At 54.2% G+C, this 20,854-nt stretch overlaps 1 protein-coding gene across 1 annotated transcript in view; it reads left to right on the forward strand.

Annotated features, from left to right (window-relative positions):
• The first annotated feature begins 1,813 nt into the window (after positions 1-1,813).
• SLC4A5 (solute carrier family 4 member 5) overlaps positions 1,814-20,854 on the forward strand; it is a 55,652-nt gene continuing 36,611 nt past the window's right edge. The window contains exons 1-5 of the mRNA XM_071578945.1: positions 1,814-1,883; positions 3,393-3,584; positions 8,578-8,707; positions 14,711-14,871; positions 15,388-15,543. Coding sequence (XP_071435046.1) covers positions 1,814-1,883; positions 3,393-3,584; positions 8,578-8,707; positions 14,711-14,871; positions 15,388-15,543 — 709 coding nt within the window. The remainder of the gene's footprint in view (positions 1,884-3,392; positions 3,585-8,577; positions 8,708-14,710; positions 14,872-15,387; positions 15,544-20,854) is intronic.

The following is a 20,854-nucleotide window of genomic DNA, read 5'->3' on the forward strand; positions in this document are numbered from 1 at the left end:
CCCCCGACTGCACCCACCGACCCCTGGCTGCACCCACCGACCCCTGACCTCACCCACCGACCCCTGACCTCCCCCACCAGCGCCCCTGACCTCCCCCACCAGCGCCCCTGAGCTCCCTCTCCACCCCATCCTCGCATTCCCGCGCGGTTCTTTGGGAGCTCAAGGTGAGTTCTGCTGTTTTCCTGGAACTGGGAGCTGCTGGGGGAATTTGGGTTTTCCCGGGAAAGGTGATGGAGCTTTTCGTTCCCTCCCCTCGTCGCTGCTCCGCTTGGAGTTGGGTTTTCCAACACCTGGGCTCGTGTTTGGATTTAGGGGAGGAAAAGCTTTATGTGGGAAATATTAGAGGGAAATCCCTCCTCAATCAGCCCTAATTAATCAGGATATTTCCTTTTCCAGTGGATCTACCAAAGCCAGGGGTTGGTTTGGCTGTTGGTAAATCTTTGCTCGGCCAAACCCGATTGCCAAACCCAAATTCCATTTCTTCCCAATATTGTCCCAGCTGGAAAGTCGTGAATCCCAATCCAGCATCCCAACCTGGGCGAGCCTCGGGGCGGGGCGTTGGATCTTCGTCTGTGGGAAGGTCATTTTTGGAGCAGAAATGTTTCTCTGCCTGGAGCCGGGGGGGACTGAGCTGCTTTTCCTGCCCCTGCGGTTTCCTAAACCCCTCAGGAGCTTCCTGAACCCCTCGGGATCATCCAAATCCTTCCTTTCCAGGAAGCCAAGGCTCGTGGCTGGGGGAGTACACCCCCATTTGGGGCACGGTTTGCCCCTAAAATTAATTCCTTCAAAATAGGGGGAAAGGGGGGGAAAAAATCCCAAATCTGTGCCTTTAAATATCAACTGGGTTAAGGCTGGAACGTTTATTGGGATAAAATGGATTTTCCCTGCGGGAAAACGGGTCGATAAAGCAGCAACCAAAGCAGAGCCAAAACTGCTCATCCATTCCAGCTTTTTGGGTGCTCACCTTTGTTCGCTTGATCTTTTTAACCTCCTGGGCTTGAGTTGGGGTTTCTCTTCCCTGACATAGATGGCAAATGGTGCGGTTTTTCCATGGATTCCTGCGGCTGGAGCGGGGGACACGCAGAGGCTGGTTGGGATCACTCTCAAAGTGACTTTGGGAGGCATCGACCGGGCTGCCAGGAATAGTAACCGTCCCGCCGCCCCAGCCGAGTGTGAAAGGCAATCGCTGGAGGTCAGATAATTAGCGCAGTAATTAACAGCCGGGACAAAAGGCCAAGAAACTCCGGGGGGGGTTAAAGCAGCAGGTTGGAAGGAAAGCGCCTGGAAGTGTAGGGTGGAAAATGCGGGAGATGGGAAAGCCGAAGCTGCAAAACCCCCTTTTAGGTGTGAAAAATCCCTTTTTAGGTGTGAAAATCCCTTTTTAGGTGTGAAAATCCCTTTAAACGCCCCAGAGTAAAATGGGTGTTTGTGGTCTGTTAATTGAGCTCCTGTCCTGCTAATCCGCATAAAGCTCTCCCGCACTTCCCTTCCCCTGCTCTGAGCTGCGGGAATCGGAGCCTGGAGACAGAATTCCCGGGAATTCATCCCGGTTTTGCCGAACACGGGCGGAGTGGAGGTGGAGCGCGGGCAGCGCTGGCACAGGCGGGGCTGGCACAGGCAGGGCTGGCACAGCCAGGGCGGAGCTCCCCGAGCCACGACATTCCCGGTGTATCCACAGGGAATGTCGCCGGGCAGGATCCCGTGATTCCAGCCGGGAAGGGCTCCCCCCTGGCCCGCCCCTCCAAAGCTCTCTCCTCTCCTTTCCTCTCCTCTCTCTCGCCGCCTTCAGCTCTCCCGGAGCGGCAGGACCGGGATGGAGGACGAGGATGGAATGAGCGAGAGGGGCCTCAGCAGCTCCAGGAGGAGATACGACGATGACGAGGGTGAGTGAGAGCCCTTGGGAATGTCCCCAGGGGCGGCAGGAGCTGCCCGGGGGCTGATCCCGCCCCTCTCCCGGCGCTCCGCAGGCACAGCCCATGGAATGAGCTCCCTGCCCTTTTCAACGGGAAGGTTTGCAACTGGAAAGCGAATTTTTAGTTTTTAACTGGAAGTGAAACATTCCGGATCTGCCTTTTGAAGCTTTCCCCCTTCCCCGGATCCGGGATATCCCATGGAATCAACCCCTGTGCGCTCGGAGCCTGGTGGGAAACACCTGCCTGGGGTTTTAGCAGCAACCTTTTAACTGGGAGGTTTTTAACAGGAAAGGGAACTTTTCTATTTTAACTAGAAGTGGGAAATTCCAGTTCTGCTTTTCCCCTCTCTGCATCCAGCACATCCCATGGAATAAACTCCGGTGTGCTGGAGCCTGGCGGGAAGAGGGGAAACATCTCCATGGGGTTTTTTTCAATAGGAACTTTTTAAACCGGGAGTTTTTTAACAGGAAATTTTTAAACTCGGAGTTTTTAAACTGGAATGTTTTTAACTGGGAGTTTTTTAACTGGGAAGAGAACTTCCCTATTTAAACTGGAATGAGAATTCCCAGCTCTGTTTTTCCAAGCTTTCCCCCCTCTCTGGGTCCTGCACATCCCATGGAATAAACTCCCATGTGCCCCCATCCTGGTGGGAAGGTGGGAAACGTCTCCCTGGGGGGGTTGGTTTGGTTTTGTTTTTTAACTGGGAGTTTTAACTATAAAGTGATTCTTTTTCCTCTGTAAACCTGAAGTGCGAGTTCCCAGCTCTGCTTTCCCTCCTCTCTGGATCCGGCACATCCCATGGAAGAAACTCCGGTGTGCTTTGAGCCTGGTGGGAAATGGGAAACATCTTCCTGGGTTTTTTACTGGAAGTTTCTTAACTGGAAAGCGAATTTTTCTATTTTAATTGGAAGTGAGAAATTCCAGCTCTGCTTTTCCAAGCTTTTCCTCTCCCTGGATCCAGCACATCTCATGCAGAGCATGGAATGAACTCCTGTGTACTTTGAGCCTGGTGGGAAGATGGGAAACACCTCCCTGTTTGTTTGTTTGTTTTTAACTGGGAGTTTCAGCGGAAAAGTGAATTGTTTCCTCTCCTAACGTGAAGTGAGAATTCCCAGTTCTGCTTTCCCCTCTCTAGATCCAGCACATCCCATGGAATACACTCCTGGTGGGAAGCCTGGAAACACCTCCCTGGGTTTTTTGTTGGTTTTTGGTTGGTTGGTTGGTTTTGTTGTTGGTTTTTTGTTTGGCTTTTTAACTGGGAGTTTTAAGTGATTGTTTTTTCCTCTCTCACCGTGAAGTGGGAATTCCCAGTTCTGCTTTTCCAAGCTTTTCCCCTCTCTAGACCCGGCACATCCCATGGAATACACTCCTGGTGGGAAGCCTGGAAACACCTCCCTGTTTGGTTTTTTTTTAACCGGGATTTTCCCCCTCTCTCACCGCCAAGCGAGGCCCCTTTCCCACGCTGTCCCCCCTCCCCAGATTACCACTCCATCTACATCGGGGTGCCGGTGCCCCGCGGGTACCGCAGGAAGCGGCGCCGCCGGAGATCGCCGGGCTCGCCCCGGGAGCGCAGCGGGAGCGAGAGGCACTTCCAGCGCCCCGAGCACTCGGACACGGACGAGGGAGGCCAAGGCTGCTACGAGAGCGGCAACGACAACGCCAGCAGGACCAGTGAGTGCCCCTCGGCTCCCCAGAAAACCGGGAGAGGCTTCGGAGCATCGCCGAGCGCGGGATTAACCCGCCCCTCCTGGCTGGGATTGGCGCTTCCCGGGAATTGCGGTGGGAATGGGTTGTCCCGGCCTTGGGAATGAGGGCAAGCCTCGGGCATCGCACGTGGGTGTCCATGTTCCGATGGACATCCCCATGGAAAACCCAACGGGAAACGTGGGGTGTTGTGTGTGTGGAATTATCCCAAATATCCCACATGGATCCCAGAAACCCGAACTATTCCCAGGGTGGATGCTGAGCTGATCGCGGGGCTCTGAAATCCCGGTGGGAATGGCAGGAATTGCAGCCGGGAGTGTTTTCCCATCATAAAAACTGGTTCGGGGAGATCTGGATCTGCTCTGGGCACCCCCTGAGCTGCGTCTGCAGGAACCAGGAGCTGATCTGGGGGAATTTCGGGGGTTTTGGGGAGTTCTGGCCACTCCCGCCACAGACTTTGGGGGGGGGGGGGGGCTTTGCTCGGTCTCGGTAAAGCTCCTTTAGGATTAAAACACGATTAAAATTTCGCGCAACAAAAGCGACCGCCGAGCGCTCGGGGTGGGGTTTGCCCCCCTCAAACCCGCGCTCGGGGTGGGTTTTGCCCCCCTCAAACCCGCGCTCGGGGTGGGCTTTCCACCCTCTCCCACCAAACCCGCGCTCGGGGTGGGTTTTGCCATCCCCTTCCTGCACAAACCCGCGCTCGGGGTGGGGTCTGCCCCCCTCAAACCCGCGCTCGGGGTGGGGTCTGCCCCCCTCAAACCCGCGCTCGGGGTGGGGTCTGCCCCCCTCAAACCCCCGCTCAGGGTGGGTTTTGCCCCCTCTCCCACCAAACCCGCGCTCAGGGTGGATTTTGCCCCCCTCAAACCCGCGCTCGGGGTGGGTTTTGCCCCCTCTCCCACCAAACCCGCGCTCGGGGTGGGCTTTGCCCCCCTCAAACCCGCGCTCGGGGTGGGTTTTGCCCCCCTCAAACCCGCGCTCGGGGTGGGGTTTGCCCCCTTCTCCCACCAAAACCCCTCTCGGGGTGGGCTTTCCACCCTCTCCCACCAACCCCGCGCTCGGGGTGGGCTTTCCACCCTCTCCCACCAAACCCGCGCTCGGGTTTAGGTCCCGCAGCCCCAGGCGCGGCTCAGCCGAGGGGGCTCCGCTTTCCCCGCGGCAGGAAAAGTTTTCCAGGTTGTTTTTTTTTTGAGGTTTGTCTTCGCAGCTCCTTCCCGGCTCCGGGGGGAGGCAGGAGCGGGATCTCATCCCCTCCTTTCCACAGGCAGGGAATAAAACCCTGAGCTGGTTTGGAGCGACAGATTTTATGGAGGAAAACCCCTCAATTCCCAAGAACAAATTCCCTCCTTCGGGCGGACTTTGCCCTGAAAAAGCCTCTGCTCTGAGCTCGGAGGGGCTTTTCCCACCTCGCTGCAGGTGGGATGGAAAAACCTCGCAGGGAACAACCCCAGGGCTGGGATTTCTGCCCTCCCAGCCCCTCTCCCTCCCCGTTTCCCTTCGCCCATCCTGCTGCCTCCAGAGCTCTCACCTCTCTCTGCCACTCGCACCTCGCTTGGTTTGGTAACTTCCCGTCATGGGAGCCAAAGGGAAAGGAAAGTGCTTTATATTCTCTGTAATCTGCTCCTTAAGCCCTGGGAGTTTAACAAGCCTCAGTGGATAAAGGAGCAACTTTGGGGGTTTTTGGTTCCGAGCAGCGAAGGTTTGTTGAGCTGAGAAGAAATGGGGGAAAACACGGAAACGGCTCCAGGTAGGAATTTATTTCCCGGCGTTTTGTGGCGGCCGCGGGAGAGGAATGAGATGGGGGGGAAGCTCCGTGGGGTTTCTGGCTTGGTTTTTCCCTTGGAAAAGCAACTTTTTCCCTGGAAAAAGCCACTCGGGAGCTTGCAGGGGCACTCAGGGTACCGAGTTCCAGCACTCATCCCAAAAATAAGTGGGGGAATTTTCAGCTTCCGTTGCTCCTCAGCAGTGGGAAAGAGAATATTTGGAAGGGTAAAAACCCTCCCAGCCTCGCAGGTTTATTGAACAGGAAAATGGCATTTAATCCCATGGGATGTGCACCCCTTCTCCTGCTTTTTGGGAGGTGGGGACCCTTCTGATCCATGAAAATCCAGGGAAAAGCTGTTGTGTATCCAGAGGGACCACGACAGCTGGAGCCTTCACCCAGGTTTGGTGCTGCAAACCCCAGGCAGCACCACAACCCCCCGGCCCCGATTTTATCCCCCCTTTTCCATCCTGCCTTAAGCCAGAGCGGAATTTTCCCTTTGGAAAAGCATCTCCAGGTGAGGTTTTAGAGCTGGATCGAAGGTGGGCCGTGAAGGGCTCTGTGCCCCTCGGATTAAAGGAGGTTTAAATCATTCCAGCTGCTCCATCCCGTCCCATTTCCCAGGGAAACGTGGGCTGGGGTGTGTGTGGAATTATCCCAAATATCCCACATGGATCCCAGAAACCCGAACTCTTCCCAGTGTGGATGCTGAGCTGATCCCGGGGCTCTGAAATCCCGGTGGGAATGGCAGGAATTGCAGCCGGGAGTGTTTTCCCATCATAAAAACCGGTTTGGGGAGATCTGGATCTGCTCTGGGCACCCCCGAGCTGCGTCTGCCGGAACCAGGAGCTGATCTGGGGGGATTTGGGGGAAATCTGGGGGGATTTTGGCCACTTCCCTGCAGTGGGTTTGCTCTTGAGCTCCCAGAGATGCCAAGACTGAGATGCCACTATCCAATATATCCTCCCAAACTCCTGCTGCTTCCCGGGATTTTTAGGTGCTGGATCAAACTTCCAGGAGAGAATAAGAAATCAGGGAGATCTGGGAGCTTTCCCAGGGTTCTCCAGGTGAATAAATTCCCTGGATTTCGCCTGTCAAACCCTGGTGGTGTTGCTGTCACTGCTGGAAAGGTGTGGAAAGAGGGATTTATTCCTTCAGAAGAGGAAAGATAAGGGGGGAAAAGGGATTTATTCCTTCAGAAGAGGAAAGATAAGGGGGGAAAAGGGATTTATTCCTTCAGAAGTGGAAAGATAAGGGGGGAAAAAGCTTTAAAAAAGCTCATTATGTCCATGTTTTCCTTTATTTTTTATAATTCCAAATGTTCCCAGTTTGGCACAGCCCTGACATCCCAAAATAGGGGACCCTCTGGAAGGTGGGAGGAGGGGGGATCCAGGGAGGGAATGTGGGAAGAGCTGGGATCGCCAACCCCCAGCCTGAGGCTGTGCAAAGCTCCAGCCTCACCTGCAGAATTCCACATCCCCCTTTCCCACCAGTTCAGCTCCCCCAGGTCAGAACTTTCCTGCCAATTCCCGGCGGTTTTGGGGCATTTGGGGCGAATTTGGGGAGTTTGCAGGAAATTTGGGCTGCAGAGCCCAGGCCTGGGGGTGGTGCCAACCCTGTGCCCGCCCCATCCCTGTGCCCAGAACAGGCTTAGGGAGTCTGAATCCCTCCAGGCAGAGAGCCCAGGCCAAAATTTACTGGAATATTAATAATCAGAATCATGAAGCTTATGGAAAAGAGGCAGGACTTGACCACAGGGCTTTAGTCTGGGGCTTAAAGCGCTTTAGTTAATCAGGCTCAGCCTAAAGGGACATCCTCTTTTCCAGGGCCTTGGAGTCGTCTCCTTTGGGGGAAAAAGGGCAATATTCCCGTTTTTCCCTTGGCTCACACGTGGCAATTTAATTCCCTGCTCTGTGTTTTCCAACTGCTTATTCTCAGCTTTGAAACGGGAGGATTCTGCTAAAAACCGGGATTTTCCCAGCTGGGTTAATTCCTGTCGGTTTAGGACGCTCCGGGCTGTGTTTAACACACCATTTCCAGGGATTTCAGGGGGACTGGAATCCCTTTGGAGCATCCTGAGGGGTCTGATTCCTCCACACAAACCAAATGGAGAGGTTTTCCCGGGAAAGAAATCCTGGAGAGGGTTACAAGCAAGCCCAGCCTGGCTGGAATTTTGGTGGTTCCTCCGTGGGCACCGGGAATTCCCTGGGCATGGAAAACCCTTTTCCCATCGGTGGCTGCAGCGAGCAGGTGGATTTTTCCAGCAGAAATGAGGAATTTTTGTTGTTCCCTTGGGGTGATGAACATTCCCTGTGGGAATCCAGTGGGGAAACTGTGGTGAGACTCGTGTGTCCCAATCCTGGAAAAACGGGCTCCATGGGAGGGGAAAATGTGGGATAGCCCCTGGAAACAGGGCACAAAGTGCTCCTGGAAGGGGAATTTCATGGGGTTGTGTAGGGACGGCCACATTCCATGAATCCAGCCTGGATCTGCATCCCCCTCCTGGCTTCCTCTCATCCCAGTATTCCCTCCTGGCTTCCATTCATTCTTCCTGCCACCATCTCAATATTCCCCTCTTGACTTCCCCTCCTTCTTTCCCCATCATCCCAAAATTCCCCTCCTATTTCCACTCCTCCTTCCCCCAAATCATCCCAATATTCCCCTCCTCCCTTCCCCCATTATCCCAATATTCCCCTCCTGGCTTCCACTCATTCTTCCTGCCATCATCCCAAAATTCCTCTCCTGATTTCCAGTCCCCTTTCCCCCCCACCATCCCAATATTCCCCTCCTCCTTTCCCCATCATCCCAAAATTCCTCTCCTGATTTCCACTCCCCTTTCCCACCACCATCCCAATATTCCCCTCCTCCTTTCCCCATCATCCCAAAATTCCTCTCCTGATTTCCATTCCCCTTTCCCACCATCATCCCAATATTCCCCTCCTCCTTTCCCCATCATCCCAAAATTCCTCTCCTGATTTCCACTCCCCTTTCCCACCACCATCCCAATATTCCCCTCCTCCTTTCCCCACCATCCCACACCTCCTTCCCTGTGGATTTCGGGTCTCCATCCCCTGCCTTTCCCCACTCCTCCCATCTCTCCCCTCACCCATTCCCCTCCACACCCCTCAGGCTCCCTCCGCTCCCACATCCCATGGTTTTCCCGGCGGGAATGCCGCGGGATCAGCCCTGTTTCCCCCGCAGTGTCCCCGGCGGCCGAGCGGCTGCGCTACATCCTGGGGGAGGAGGAGGAGCAGCCCAACCCCACCCTGTTCACCGAGATGGACACGCTGCAGCGCGACGGCGACGACATGGAGTGGAAGGAGTCGGCGAGGTGAGGGACATGGCTGGGGTGGGAAAAACTGGGAAAAATCCCAAGGATTCGGTGAGGTGAGGGACATGGCCTGGGGTGGGAAAAACTGGGAAAAATCCCAAGGAGTCGGCGAGGTGAGGGACATGGCTGGGGTGGGAAAAACTGGGAAAAATCCCAAGGATTCGGCGAGGTGAGGGACATGGCTGGGGTGGGAAACCGGGAAAAATCCCAAGGATTCGGTGAGGTGAGGGACATGGCTGGGGTGGGAAAAACTGGGAAAAATCCCAAGGATTCGGCGAGGTGAGGGAGATGTCCTGGGATGGGAAAAACCGGGAAAAATCCCAAGGATTCGGCGAGGTGAGGGACATGGCCTGGGGTGGGAAAAACTGGGAAAAATCCCAAGGAGTCATCGAGGTGAGGGACATGGCCTGGGGTGGGAAAAACTGGGAAAAATCCCAAGGATTCGGCGAGGTGAGGGACATGGCCTGGGGTGGGAAAAACTGGGAAAAATCCCAAGGATTCGGCGAGGTGAGGGACATGGCCTGGGGTGGGAAACCGGGAAAAATCCCAAGGAGTCATCGGGGTGAGGGACATGGCCTGGGGTGGGAAACCGGGAAAAATCCCAAGGATTCGGCGAGGTGAGGGACATGGCCTGGGGTGGGAAAAAACGGGAAAAATCCCAAGGATTCGGCAAGGTGAGGGAGATGTCCTGGGATGGGAAAAACTGGGAAAAATCCCAAGGAATCATCGGGGTGAGGGAGATGTCCTGGGATGGTAAAAAGCAGGAAAAATTCCAAGGATTCGGCAAGGTGAGGGACATGGCCTGGGGTGGGAAAAACTGGGAAAAATCCCAAGGATTCGGCAAGGTGAGGGACATGGCCTGGGGTGGGAAAAATCCCAAGGAGTCATCGAGGTGAGGGAGATGTCCTGGGGTGGGAAACCGGGAAAAATCCCAAGGATTCGGCGAGATGAGTGAAATATCCTGGGGTGGGAAAAACTGGGAAAAATCCCAAGGATTCGGTGAGGTGAGGGAGATGGCCTGGGGTGGGAAAAACTGGGAAAAATCCCAAGGATTCGGCGAGGTGAGGGACATGACTGGGGTGGGAAACCGGGAAAAATCCCAAGGATTAGGCGAGGTGAGGGACATGGCTGGGGTGGGAAACCGGGAAAAATCCCAAGGATTCGGCGAGGTGAGGGACATGGCCTGGGGTGGGAAAAACTGGGAAAAATCCCAAGGATTCGGCGAGGTGAGGGACATGGCCTGGGGTGGGAAACCGGGAAAAATCCCAAGGATTCGGTGAGGTGAGGGACATGGCCTGGGGTGGGAAAAACTGGGAAAAATCCCAAGGAATCATCGGGGTGAGGGAGATGTCCTGGGGTGGGAAAAAGCAGGAAAAATCCCAAGGATTCGGTGAGGTGAGGGACATGGCCTGGGGTGGGAAACCGGGAAAAATCCCAAGGAGTCGGTGAGGTGAGGGAGATGGCTGGGGTGGGAAAAACTGGGAAAAATCCCAAGGAGTCGGCGAGGTGAGGGACATGGCTGGGGTGGGAAAAATCCCAAGGAGTCATCGAGGTGAGGGAGATGGCCTGGGGTGGGAAACCGGGAAAAATCCCAAGGATTCGGTGAGGTGAGGGACATGGCCTGGGGTGGGAAAAACTGGGAAAAATCCCAAGGATTCGGCAAGGTGAGGGACATGGCCTGGGGTGGGAAAAACTGGGAAAAATCCCAAGGAGTCATCGGGGTGAGGGACATGGCTGGGGTGGGAAAAACTGGGAAAAATCCCAAGGATTCGATGAGGTGAGGGAGATGGCCTGGGATGGGAAAAAGTGGGAAAAATCCCAAGGATTCGGTGAGGTGAGGGACATGGCCTGGGGTGGGAAAAACTGGGAAAAATCCCAAGGATTCGGTGAGGTGAGGGACATGGCCTGGGGTGGGAAAAACTGGGAAAAATCCCAAGGAGTCATCGGGGTGAGGGAGATGTCCTGGGATGGGAAAAACTGGGAAAAATCCCAAGGAGTCATCGGGGTGAGGGACATGGCCTGGGATGGGAAAAACCGGCAAAAATAGAATCTTAGAATCACAGAATGGATTGGGTTGGAAAAGACCTCTGAGATCATCAAGTCCAACCCTTGATCCAACCCCACTGGGATCACCAGCCCAGGGCACTCCGTGCCCTGGGCTGGTGATCCCAGTAGGGTTGGATCAAGACATGGATTCTCCCAGTAGGGTTGGATCAAGACATGGTGGATTCTCACTCAGTGCCACATCCACAGAATCACAGAATGGATTGGGTTGGAAAAGCCCTCCAAGATCATCAAGTCCAACCCTTGGTCCAACTCCAGTCCCTTTTCCAGATCATGGCACTCAGTGCCACGGCCAAGCTCAGGTTCAAACCCTCCAGGGATGGGGAATCCACCCCCTCTCTGGGCAGCCCATTCCAATGCCCAAGGAGTCAGCGAGGTGAGGGAGATGTCCTGGGATGGGAAAAAGCAGGAAAAGTCCCAAGGAATCAGCAAGGTAAAGGACATGGCCTGGGATGGGAAAAGCCGGGAAAAATCCCCTCCTGAAATATCACGGGGTTGGAAACGCAGCAGGGAATGAGCAGCGTTTGAATGGGAGTCAAAACGACATTCCTGGATTAGGGATTGGAGAAACCATGGGAGGTTTGGCACAGGAAGGATTCCCACCTGAGTGTCCTCAGGTTGGATCAGCCCCAGAGATGGAGCTTTTCCCATTCCAGTGGGACAGGAGGGAGAATTCCTGGAGAAAGGGTGGGAAGGGGGGAAAGAGAGGAAACGGCAGCAGGGAATGAGCGGCGTTTAATGAGGGACCAAAGGACACTCCTGGATTAGGGATTGGAGAAACTGAGGGAATTGGGGAGGTTTGGCATGGGAAGGATTCCCAACTAAGTGTCCTCAGGTTGGATCAACCCCAGAGATAGAGCAATTCCCATTCCAGTGGCCACAGGAGAGAGAATTCCTGCAGGAAGGGCAGAGAGAGGGGAAAAAAGGGGGAGAGTCGCTGGGAAATGGGATAATGGAGCCGGGAAATGGGATAATGGAGCTGGGAAATGGGATAATGGAGCCGGGAAATGGGATAATGGAGCCGGGAAATGGGATAATGGAGCCGGGAAATGGGATAATGGAGCCGGGAAATGGGATAATGGAGCCGGGAAATGGGATAATTAAAGCTGGGAAATGGGATAATTAAAGCTGGGAAATGGGATAATTAAAGCTGGGAAATGGGATAATGGAGCCGGGAAATGGGATAATGGAGCTGGGAAATGGGATAATGGAGCTGGGAAATGGGAGTCATAAAATCCTTTTCCCAGGTTTTCTGCCTCCAAACTTTTCCTGGCCAGGCCAAGAGGGAAATTCTTCCCACCCCTCATGGATAACAATCCAAGCTCCATCCTTAACAAAATGATTAGAGGAGTTCCAAGTGGAATTTTCTTTATTGAAGCAGGAGTTTTTCCAAGGGAATCATCTCAAATCCATTGGGATTTTCTCTTCCTGCCTCACTTCTGTAAAGTGTTGGGTTTGGGGAGAACTTTGGGAATGGAGCCAGGAATGCCAAGGGGATCCCAAGCCCTTGGATTTCAGTGTCACAGGTGGGATTGGAGGAGGAATTTGGCCCTGGGAATTGGGAGGGCTCAGGATCAGGCCCTTTGGATGCTCATCCTCCCTCCTGGGATGGTTCTTTGCATCCCCAAAAGTTTGGGAACCTCTTCAGCTCCTCCTAGTCCCTGCTCAGATTCCTCAGTGTGGGAATGCTGCTGGGAAAATCCTTCATTTCCCCTCTGTTTTTTCATAGGTCTCCCCATCCCTCCCTGCTCCCAAGGCAAAAATCAATGTATCCCTTGGGATTTTCCTTGGGATTTCCATCAGAGAAGGACTGAGATGGAGGTTTCCAAATTCCATGTGGGAGGAAGGAGGTTTCTGTATCTGCTCATCCTTCCCCACTCCCAAAAATAGCTTGGAAGGCAAAAAAAAATCAACATTTTCATTGGAATTTTCATCAGGAAAGGGCTGAGATGGAGGTTTCCAAATGCCTCGTGGGAGAATGGAATTTTCTGTAACTGCCCATCCTTCTTCACTCCCAAAAAAGCCTTGAGGGCAAAAAAATCAATGTATTCCTTGGGATTTTCATTGAGATTTCCATCAGGGATGGCTGGAGATGGAGGTTCCCCAGTTCCTCCTGGGAGGATGGAGGTTCCTCCATCCCAATTCCTGCTCTCCAATGAGGAACCTCCTTATTCCCCAGGTGGGGGCAGCTTGACCTGCACTAAACCCACAATAAATGGGACAAACCTCCCAGAGAGGGCCCAGAATGGCAAGAAGGTGGAATTCCCTCCCCATCCAAGGGAGGGAAAGGGTTTCTCCAAGGAAATCTGGGTGGAGGGATCTGCAGTGAGGAGAACTGTGGCTCAGGGTTGCATTTTGGGGCTGTCAGGGATTTGTTCCTGGCACAGACCATTCCTGGAGCTCCCAGGAAATATTTTGGGAGTTTAGAAACCTCCCAAATCCCACAGGGATGATTTCAGCAGGAGAAATCCATGGAGTTGAGTTTCCTGGTGGGACTGAGAGGTGGAAATCCACAGAATGGAGTTTCCTGGTGGAGCTGAGAGGTTTGTCCCCACTCCACAATCAGGGAAGCAGCACTTTGGGGGATGCTGTTCCTGGATTTCTCCATGAACATCACTTGGCATTTTGTCCTTGGAGCAGCATTTCCATGCAGCTGCTCCAACCCAGGGCTCTGCCCACCCTTCTCCTGCAGCATTCCCAAGCCAGCAACTATTTCCAAGTGCTGGTTTCAGAGGGCTGATTTCCAAAGGTTGATTTTGAAGGGTTGATTTCCAACAGCAGTTTCCAAGGGCAGATTTCCAAGGGTGGCTTTCTGTCCCAGTTGAGCAGGTGGGCCCAGTTTGTCCCAGTGTGGGGGTGCCCAAAGCTGGGCATTCCAAACCCTCTGGGCCATTGCCCAGCAACTGTTCCCAAGGGCCCATTGGCAGCAGCTGCCCAGGGCACAGCTGAGCCCTCAGGCTGGGAGCTGGCTGGGAAAGAAGCCTGGCAGAGGAGCTGGGAGAACTGCCCTGCAGGGACTCCTTGGCACCTCCACACCCACCTGAGGGCTCAGCTCTGCTCAGGGGCCAGCAACGAGTCCAAAATCCCCCCGGACTGCCAGAGTCAGATCCCCCAGGGTGGAACTCCCTGCCCTGGGGGAGGCACTGGGGGCTCCCACCCAAACCTGAGGGGAGACAATCTTGCCCTTTGGGCACCTCTGGCACCACTCCTGGCATCCAGAGCAGGAGCAGACCCTGCACAGGAGGAGCCCCCCACTCTCCCCCAGACTCTGCCATCATCTGCACCAACAGCTTTGTCCCCTCCTTTGCCTTTGGCCTCGGGGGAACCACGTGGGGCTCAGCACAGGGGCCACCAAACCCCCCTGTGTTTGTGCCCCAGGGGGCTGGGTTAGACTGCTGGGCTTGGGGGTTAAACCCAATTGCTCTTTGTGCCACTGCATTGATTGCAATATTGGTATTAAATTGGAACTCTGACTTAGAATCTCTTCTGTGTTGGGTTCATTTCTCCTGCTGGTTCACCTTAAAACCAGCACATTTTCCAAAACCTGATTTCCAACATTGTTTTCCAAGGGTTGATTTCCAAGATTTGATTTTCGGGGGAAATTTCCAAGAGTTGATTTCTAGTCATTGATTTCCAAGGGCTGATTTCCCAGGGCAATTCCAAAGGTTGATTTTCAGTGTTGATTTCCAAGGGTTGATTTCCAAGGTGGAAATCCACAGGGCTGAGTTTCCTGGTGGGTCTGAGAGGTTTGTCTCCACTCTACAATCGTGAAAGTGGCACTTTGAGTGATGATGTTCCTGGATTTCTCCACTTCCATGGGATGAATTAATCCAGGCTTGCAGGGGCTCCTGGAGAAGGGAAACTCCATGGGAAGAGCCATTCCCTTATTCCCTTCTCTGACACCCCTCCCATTCCCTGCCCATCCTGCTCTCGTTCCAGGTGGATCAAGTTTGAGGAGAAGGTGGAGGAAGGTGGGGAGAGGTGGAGCAAACCCCACGTGTCCACGTTGTCCCTGCACAGCCTCTTCGAGCTGAGGACGTGTCTCCAGACAGGGACAGTGCTCCTGGACCTGGATGGCTACTCCCTGGCCCAGATCATAGGTAGGACCTGGGGGATGTCCTCCCCAAACCACTTTCCCTCATGTCCCAGAGTGCTGGAATGGATTTTCCTTGCCCATCAACCAGTTTGTATGAGAATAAACAGAGAGGAGTGGAGATCCACCAACCTGCTGCAGGAGTTGTTGTCTTGAGCTCTGGGGGGGGCAGGGGGTGACTCTTGGGGGTGACCCTTGGGGGATGATAGGGGGTGACCCTTGGCGGTGATCCTTGGGGGTGGCAGGGGGTGACCCTTGGGGGTGACCCTTGGGGGAGACAGGGGGTAACCCTTGGGGGTGGTGGCAGGGGGTGACCCGTGAGGATGATCCTTGGGGGTGGCAGGGGGTAACCCCTGGAGGTGGTGGCAGGGGGTGACCCATGGGGGTAACCCTTGGGGGTGGTGGCAGGGGGTGACCCTTGAGGATGATCCTTGGGGGTGGCAGGGGGTGACCCCTGGAGGTGGTGGCAGGGGGTGACCCTTGGGGGTGGTGGCAGGGGGTGACCCTCAGCCCTCCCTGGCAGATGATGTCATCGAGAAGCAGGTCGAGGAGGGGCTGCTGAAGCCAGAGCTGAGGGAGAAGATCAGTTATGTGCTCCTCAGGAAGCATCGGCACCAAACCAAGAAGCCAATCCACCGCTCCTTGGCCGACATCGGCAAATCCGTCTCCTCCAACACAGGTGAGTCACAGAATCATAGAGTCAGCTGGGTTGGAAGAGACCTCTGACATCATCCAGTCCAACCTTGGGGTCTGGCCTGTGCCTGGTGACACCCTTGAGTCTTGGGGAGGAATGTCTCAGGAGAAGGGGAGGGGGAGACCCAACCATCTGGACACCCAAGTGTTCAATGAGTTGAGAAAGTTCTGCCACTGGTGGGTTTGAGGGTGGGGGGTGGTTTGCTGAGAGGGGCAAAGTTGTGTGAGAAAAATGTTGTTGTGTGAGGGACAATGTCATTGTGTGAGGAGAACATTGGGTGAGGGACAATGTCACTGTGTAGGGGACAATGTCACTGTGTGGGGGACATGATCATTGTCTGTGGAACATGATCATTGTGTGCGGGATATTGTTGTATGGGGGACAGCGTTGCTGGTTGAGGGACAGTGGGACAATGTCACTGTGTGAGGGACAGTGTCATTGTCTGAGGGACAATGTCATTGTATGAGGAGAACATCATTGTGTGAGGGACAATGTGGTTGGTTGAGGGACAGCATTGTTGGTTGAAGGACAACATCATTGGTTGAGGGGCAATGTTGTGTGAGAACAGTGACGTTATTGTGAGGACAGTGTTAGTGTGTGAGGACATTGGCATTGTGTGAGGACAGTGTTAGTGTGTGAGGACATTGGCATTGTGTGAGGACATTGGCATTGTGTGAGGACAGTGTTAGTGTGTGAGGACAGTGTTACTGTGTGAGGACATTGGCATTGTGTGAGGACATTGGCATTGTGTGAGGACATTGGCATTGTGTGAGGACATTGGCATTGTGTGAGGACAGTGTTAGTGTGTGAGGACAGTGTTAGTGTGTGAGGACAGTGTTAGTGTGTGAGGACATTGGCATTGTGTGAGGACAGTGTTAGTGTGTGAGGACAGTGTTAGTGTGTGAGGACATTGGCATTGTGTGAGGACAGTGTTAGTGTGTGAGGACATTGGCATTGTGTGAGGACAGTGTTAGTGTGTGAGGGACAATGTCATTGTGTGAGGACAGTGTTAGTGTGTGAGGACATTGGCATTGTGTGAGGACATTGGCATTGTGTGAGGACATTGGCATTGTGTGAGGACATTGGCAATGTGTGAGGACAGTGTTAGTGTGTGAGGACATTGGCATTGTGTGAGGGAGCATCGTTGTGTGAGGGACAATGTCTGTGTGAGGTGTAACTTCCTTGTGTGAGAACAGTATCATTGTGTGCAGGGATGTCATTGCGAGAGAGTGCCTTGGTTTTGTCCTGACCTTCCAGCCTCAACTGCTCCCCCCCCTCTCCTCCAGCTCCTTAAAGCAGGGAAAAGGAAAGGGGACAAACCCTTGAAAAAACTGAGCCAAGTCAGTATATATATATATTTTTTTTTTTATTTATTTTTTTATTTTTTTTTCTCTGAATGCTCACAATTATATGTACACAATTTGCACCCAGGATAGGGAAGGGGAAAAGGGAAGGGGAAAACAGGGGCAACAAAAAGACAAAACAAAAAGCCATGGGTACAAAAACACCCACAGCCACCCACCCACCAAGCAAACCAGTACAATACAAGCCCACCAACCACTCTGAGAAGAAAGCCAGCCCCTTCTCTCCCATGGAGGTCTCACCCACATCCTTTCTCTGATCTTCTGTGCAGCTCTGATAAGGGACCAAGAGCAGCAAAGAAACTCCCTGCCCTCCACCCTCACCAGAAACTGAAAGAAACTAAACTTCCTATCTCCTGTCTCATATCCTTCTTTGTCCCGTGGGAGGGGAAAGAATGGGTGAGGAATACCTGGGAGACAAGCCCCTCCCTAGTTACACCTGGTTACCAGGATAAGGTCTGGATCAAACTATCAGAGAGTCAACATCATTGTGTGAGGGACAACGTAATTGTGAGAGGGATATAGAATCATAGAATGGATTGAGTTGGAAAAGCCCTCTGAGATCATCAAGTCCAACCCTTGGTCCAACTCCAGTCCCTTTACCAGATCATGGCACTCAGTGCCACGGCCAAGCTCAGGTTCAAACCCTCCAGGGATGGGGAATCCACCCCCTCTCTGGGCAGCCCATTCCAATGCCTGAGCACTCTCTCTGCAAAGAATTTCTTCCTGATCTCCAACTTCAATTTCCCCTGGCAGAGCTTGAGCCCATCGTGCCCCCTTGTCCTATTGCTGAGTGCCTGGGAGAAGAGACCAACCCCCACCTGGCCACAACTTCCCTTCAGGCAGTTCCAGACAGTGCTGAGGTCACCTCTGAGCCTCCTCTTCTCCAGGCTGAACACCCCCAGCTCCCTCAGCCTCTCCCCACAGCACTTGTGCTCCAGTCCCTTCTCCAGCCTCGTTGCTCTTCTCACTTGGGTTGGAAGAGACCTCTGAGATCATCAAGCCCAACCCTTGATCCAACCCCACTGGGATCACTCTGGCACTCTGTGCCCTGGGCTGGTGATCCCAGTGGGGTTGGACCAAGACATGTTGGATTCTCTGTCCCTGGAGGTGTTTCAGAGGACACTCAGTGCCACATCCAGTCCCTTCTCCAGCCTCGTTGCTCTTCTCTGGCCCCGCTCCAGCCCCTCAATCTCTTGCCTCAACTGAGGGGCCCAGAACTGAACACAACACTCAAGGTGTGGCCTCCCCAAGGCAGAGTCCAGGGGAAGGGTCACTGCCCTGGGCCTGCTGGCCACGCTAGTTTGGATCCAGGCCAGGATCCCACTGGCCTTCTTGGCCACCTGGGCACACTGGTGGCTCCTGTTGAGCTTCCTGTCCCTCAGTCCCCCCAGGTCCCTCTGCCTGGCTGCTCTCCAGCCACTCTGTGCCCAGCCTGGAGCGCTGCAGGGCTTGGGGTGGCCAAAGGGCAGGACCTGCACTTGGCCTTGTTGAACTCCATCCCATTGGAATCAGCCCATCCCTCAAGTCTCTCCAGATCCCTCTGCAGAGCCCTCCTGCCTTCCAGCAGGTCGACACTCCCTCCCAACTTGTTGTCAGCAGCAAATTTGCTGAGGATGGACTCAATCCCCTCATCTAAACCATCAATAAAGATGTTAAACAGGACTGGACCCAACACAGACTCCTGGGGACACCACTGGTGACCAGCTGGACACAGCCCCGCTCACCAGCACTCTCTGGGCCCGACCCCCCAGCTCCTGACCCAGCAGAGGGTACACCTGTCCAAGCCATGGGCCACCAGCTTTTCCAGGAGTATATTATGGGAGACAGTGCCAAAGGCCTTGCTGAAGTCCAGACAGACACACCCACAGCCTTCCCCTCCTCCACCAGGTGGGTCACCTGATTGTAAAAGGAGATCAGGTTGGTCAGACAGGACCTGCCCCTCCTAAACCCCTGCTGGCTGGGTCTGAGCCCTTGTCCACCCTGAAGGTGCTGTGTGATTGCACTCAGGATGAACTGCTCCATAACCCTGCCAGGCACCGAGGTCAGGCTGACAGGCCTGGAGTTGCCAGGGTCAGCCTTGCAGACCTTTTTGTGGATTGGGGTGACATTGGCCAACCTTCAATCACCTGGGACCTCCCCAGAGAGCCAGGACTGTTGGAAGATGATGGAGAGTGGCTTGGCAAGCTCTTCTGCCAGCTCCCTCATCCCCCTGGGATGTCATTGTGTGAGGGACAATGGAAGAGGACAATGTCCTTGTGTGAGGGGCAATGCCATTGTAAGAGGGACGTCATCCTGTGAGGACAATGCCATCCTGTGAGGACAATGCCATCCTGTGAGGGACGACACCTGAGGGACAACGTCATGGTGTGAGGGACAATGTCTGCATGAGGCAAACATTGTTGTGTGAAGGACAATTGGCATTGTGTGAGGGACAATGACATGAGAGAGACAACATGAGAGGATGACATCACTGCGTGAGAGATGACGTCACTGTGTGAAGGACAATGCCATTGTGTGAGGGACAGTCCCACTGAGTGAGGGACAAGCCCAGTGTTTAAGGGACAATCCCACTGTGTGAGGGACAGTTCTGTCACGTGAGGGACAGTGTCCCCATGTGAGGGACACTCCCACTGTGTGAGGGACAGTCCCACCATGGGAGGGACACTCCTACTGGATGAGGGGCAGTGTCCCACCATGTGATGGACACTCCCACCATGTGATGGACAGTCCCATCTTGTGACAGTGTCCCCACGCAAGGACAATGCCACCATGTGAGAGACACTCCCACTGTGTGAGGGACAGTGTCCCACACGAGGACAATGCCACTGTGTGAGGGACACTCCAACCATGTGAGGGACAGTCCAACCGTGTGAGGGACACTCCAACCATGCGAGGGACACTCCAACCGTGTGAGGGACACTCCCACCATGTGAGGGACAGTGTCCCCACATGAGGACAATGCCACCATGTGAGGGACACTCCAACCATGCGAGGGACACTCCCACCATGTGAGGGACAGTGTCCCCACATGAGGACAATGCCACCATGTGAGGGACACTCCAACCATGCGAGGGACACTCCCACCGTGTGAGGGACAGTGCCCCACATGAGGACAATGCCACTGTGTGAGGGACACTCCAACCGTGTGAGGGACACTCCAACCATGCGAGGGACACTCCCACCATGTGAGGGACAGTGTCCCCACATGAGGACAATGCCACTGTGTGAGGGACACTCCAACCATGCGAGGGACACTCCAACCGTGTGAGGGACAGTCCCACCGTGTGGGGGACACTCCCACTGTGTGAGGGACAGTGTCCCCACATGAGGACAATGCCACTGTGTTCAGGGCACCAGTGCTGGCAGCCCCTTGACCAAGGGCTTTCCTGGCAGTGGTGCCAGGAGACAAATCCAGTCTGCTCTGGGGCTGACCCTGCCTGTCCCTGAGCCACCACAAAGGGCCGTTTGTTCCTGTTCACGCCTGATTATTGGCCGAGGTTTACACCGAGGTCATTCGGTGGAGCCAGGATCTGCCAGGCCTTGGCTGCTCCCGGGCAGACACAGACATGGCAGAGGCCATCAATGACATTCCACCCCCTGGGCATTCCCATGTTTCAGAGCATGTCCCAGGACTGGACACTGGAGCCAAGATTTGCCCAAAGCCTCCGAATCAGAGCATGGCTTGGAACTGTTGTGTTCAGTCCCTTGAGGAGGTCATGGCACCCCTTGGAGTTGGAAATGGGGACTCCAAGGCAATGGTGGGCATTGGCAGGAGCAGGAAGTTCTCCTGCTTTTTTTGTGCCTGATAGCAAAAACCACCTCAAAATAAATAACTGCTAAGAAGGTTTTTATCTTTTTAGCAGCAAAGGTATTTATTGACAACATTGGAGGCACAGCCTGTTCATACTGGGCAAAAACCTGCCTCACTTTTT

The sequence above is a fragment of the Pithys albifrons genome, chromosome 29 (genome assembly GCF_047495875.1).
Source record: "Pithys albifrons albifrons isolate INPA30051 chromosome 29, PitAlb_v1, whole genome shotgun sequence".
Lineage (NCBI taxonomy): Eukaryota > Metazoa > Chordata > Aves > Passeriformes > Thamnophilidae > Pithys > Pithys albifrons.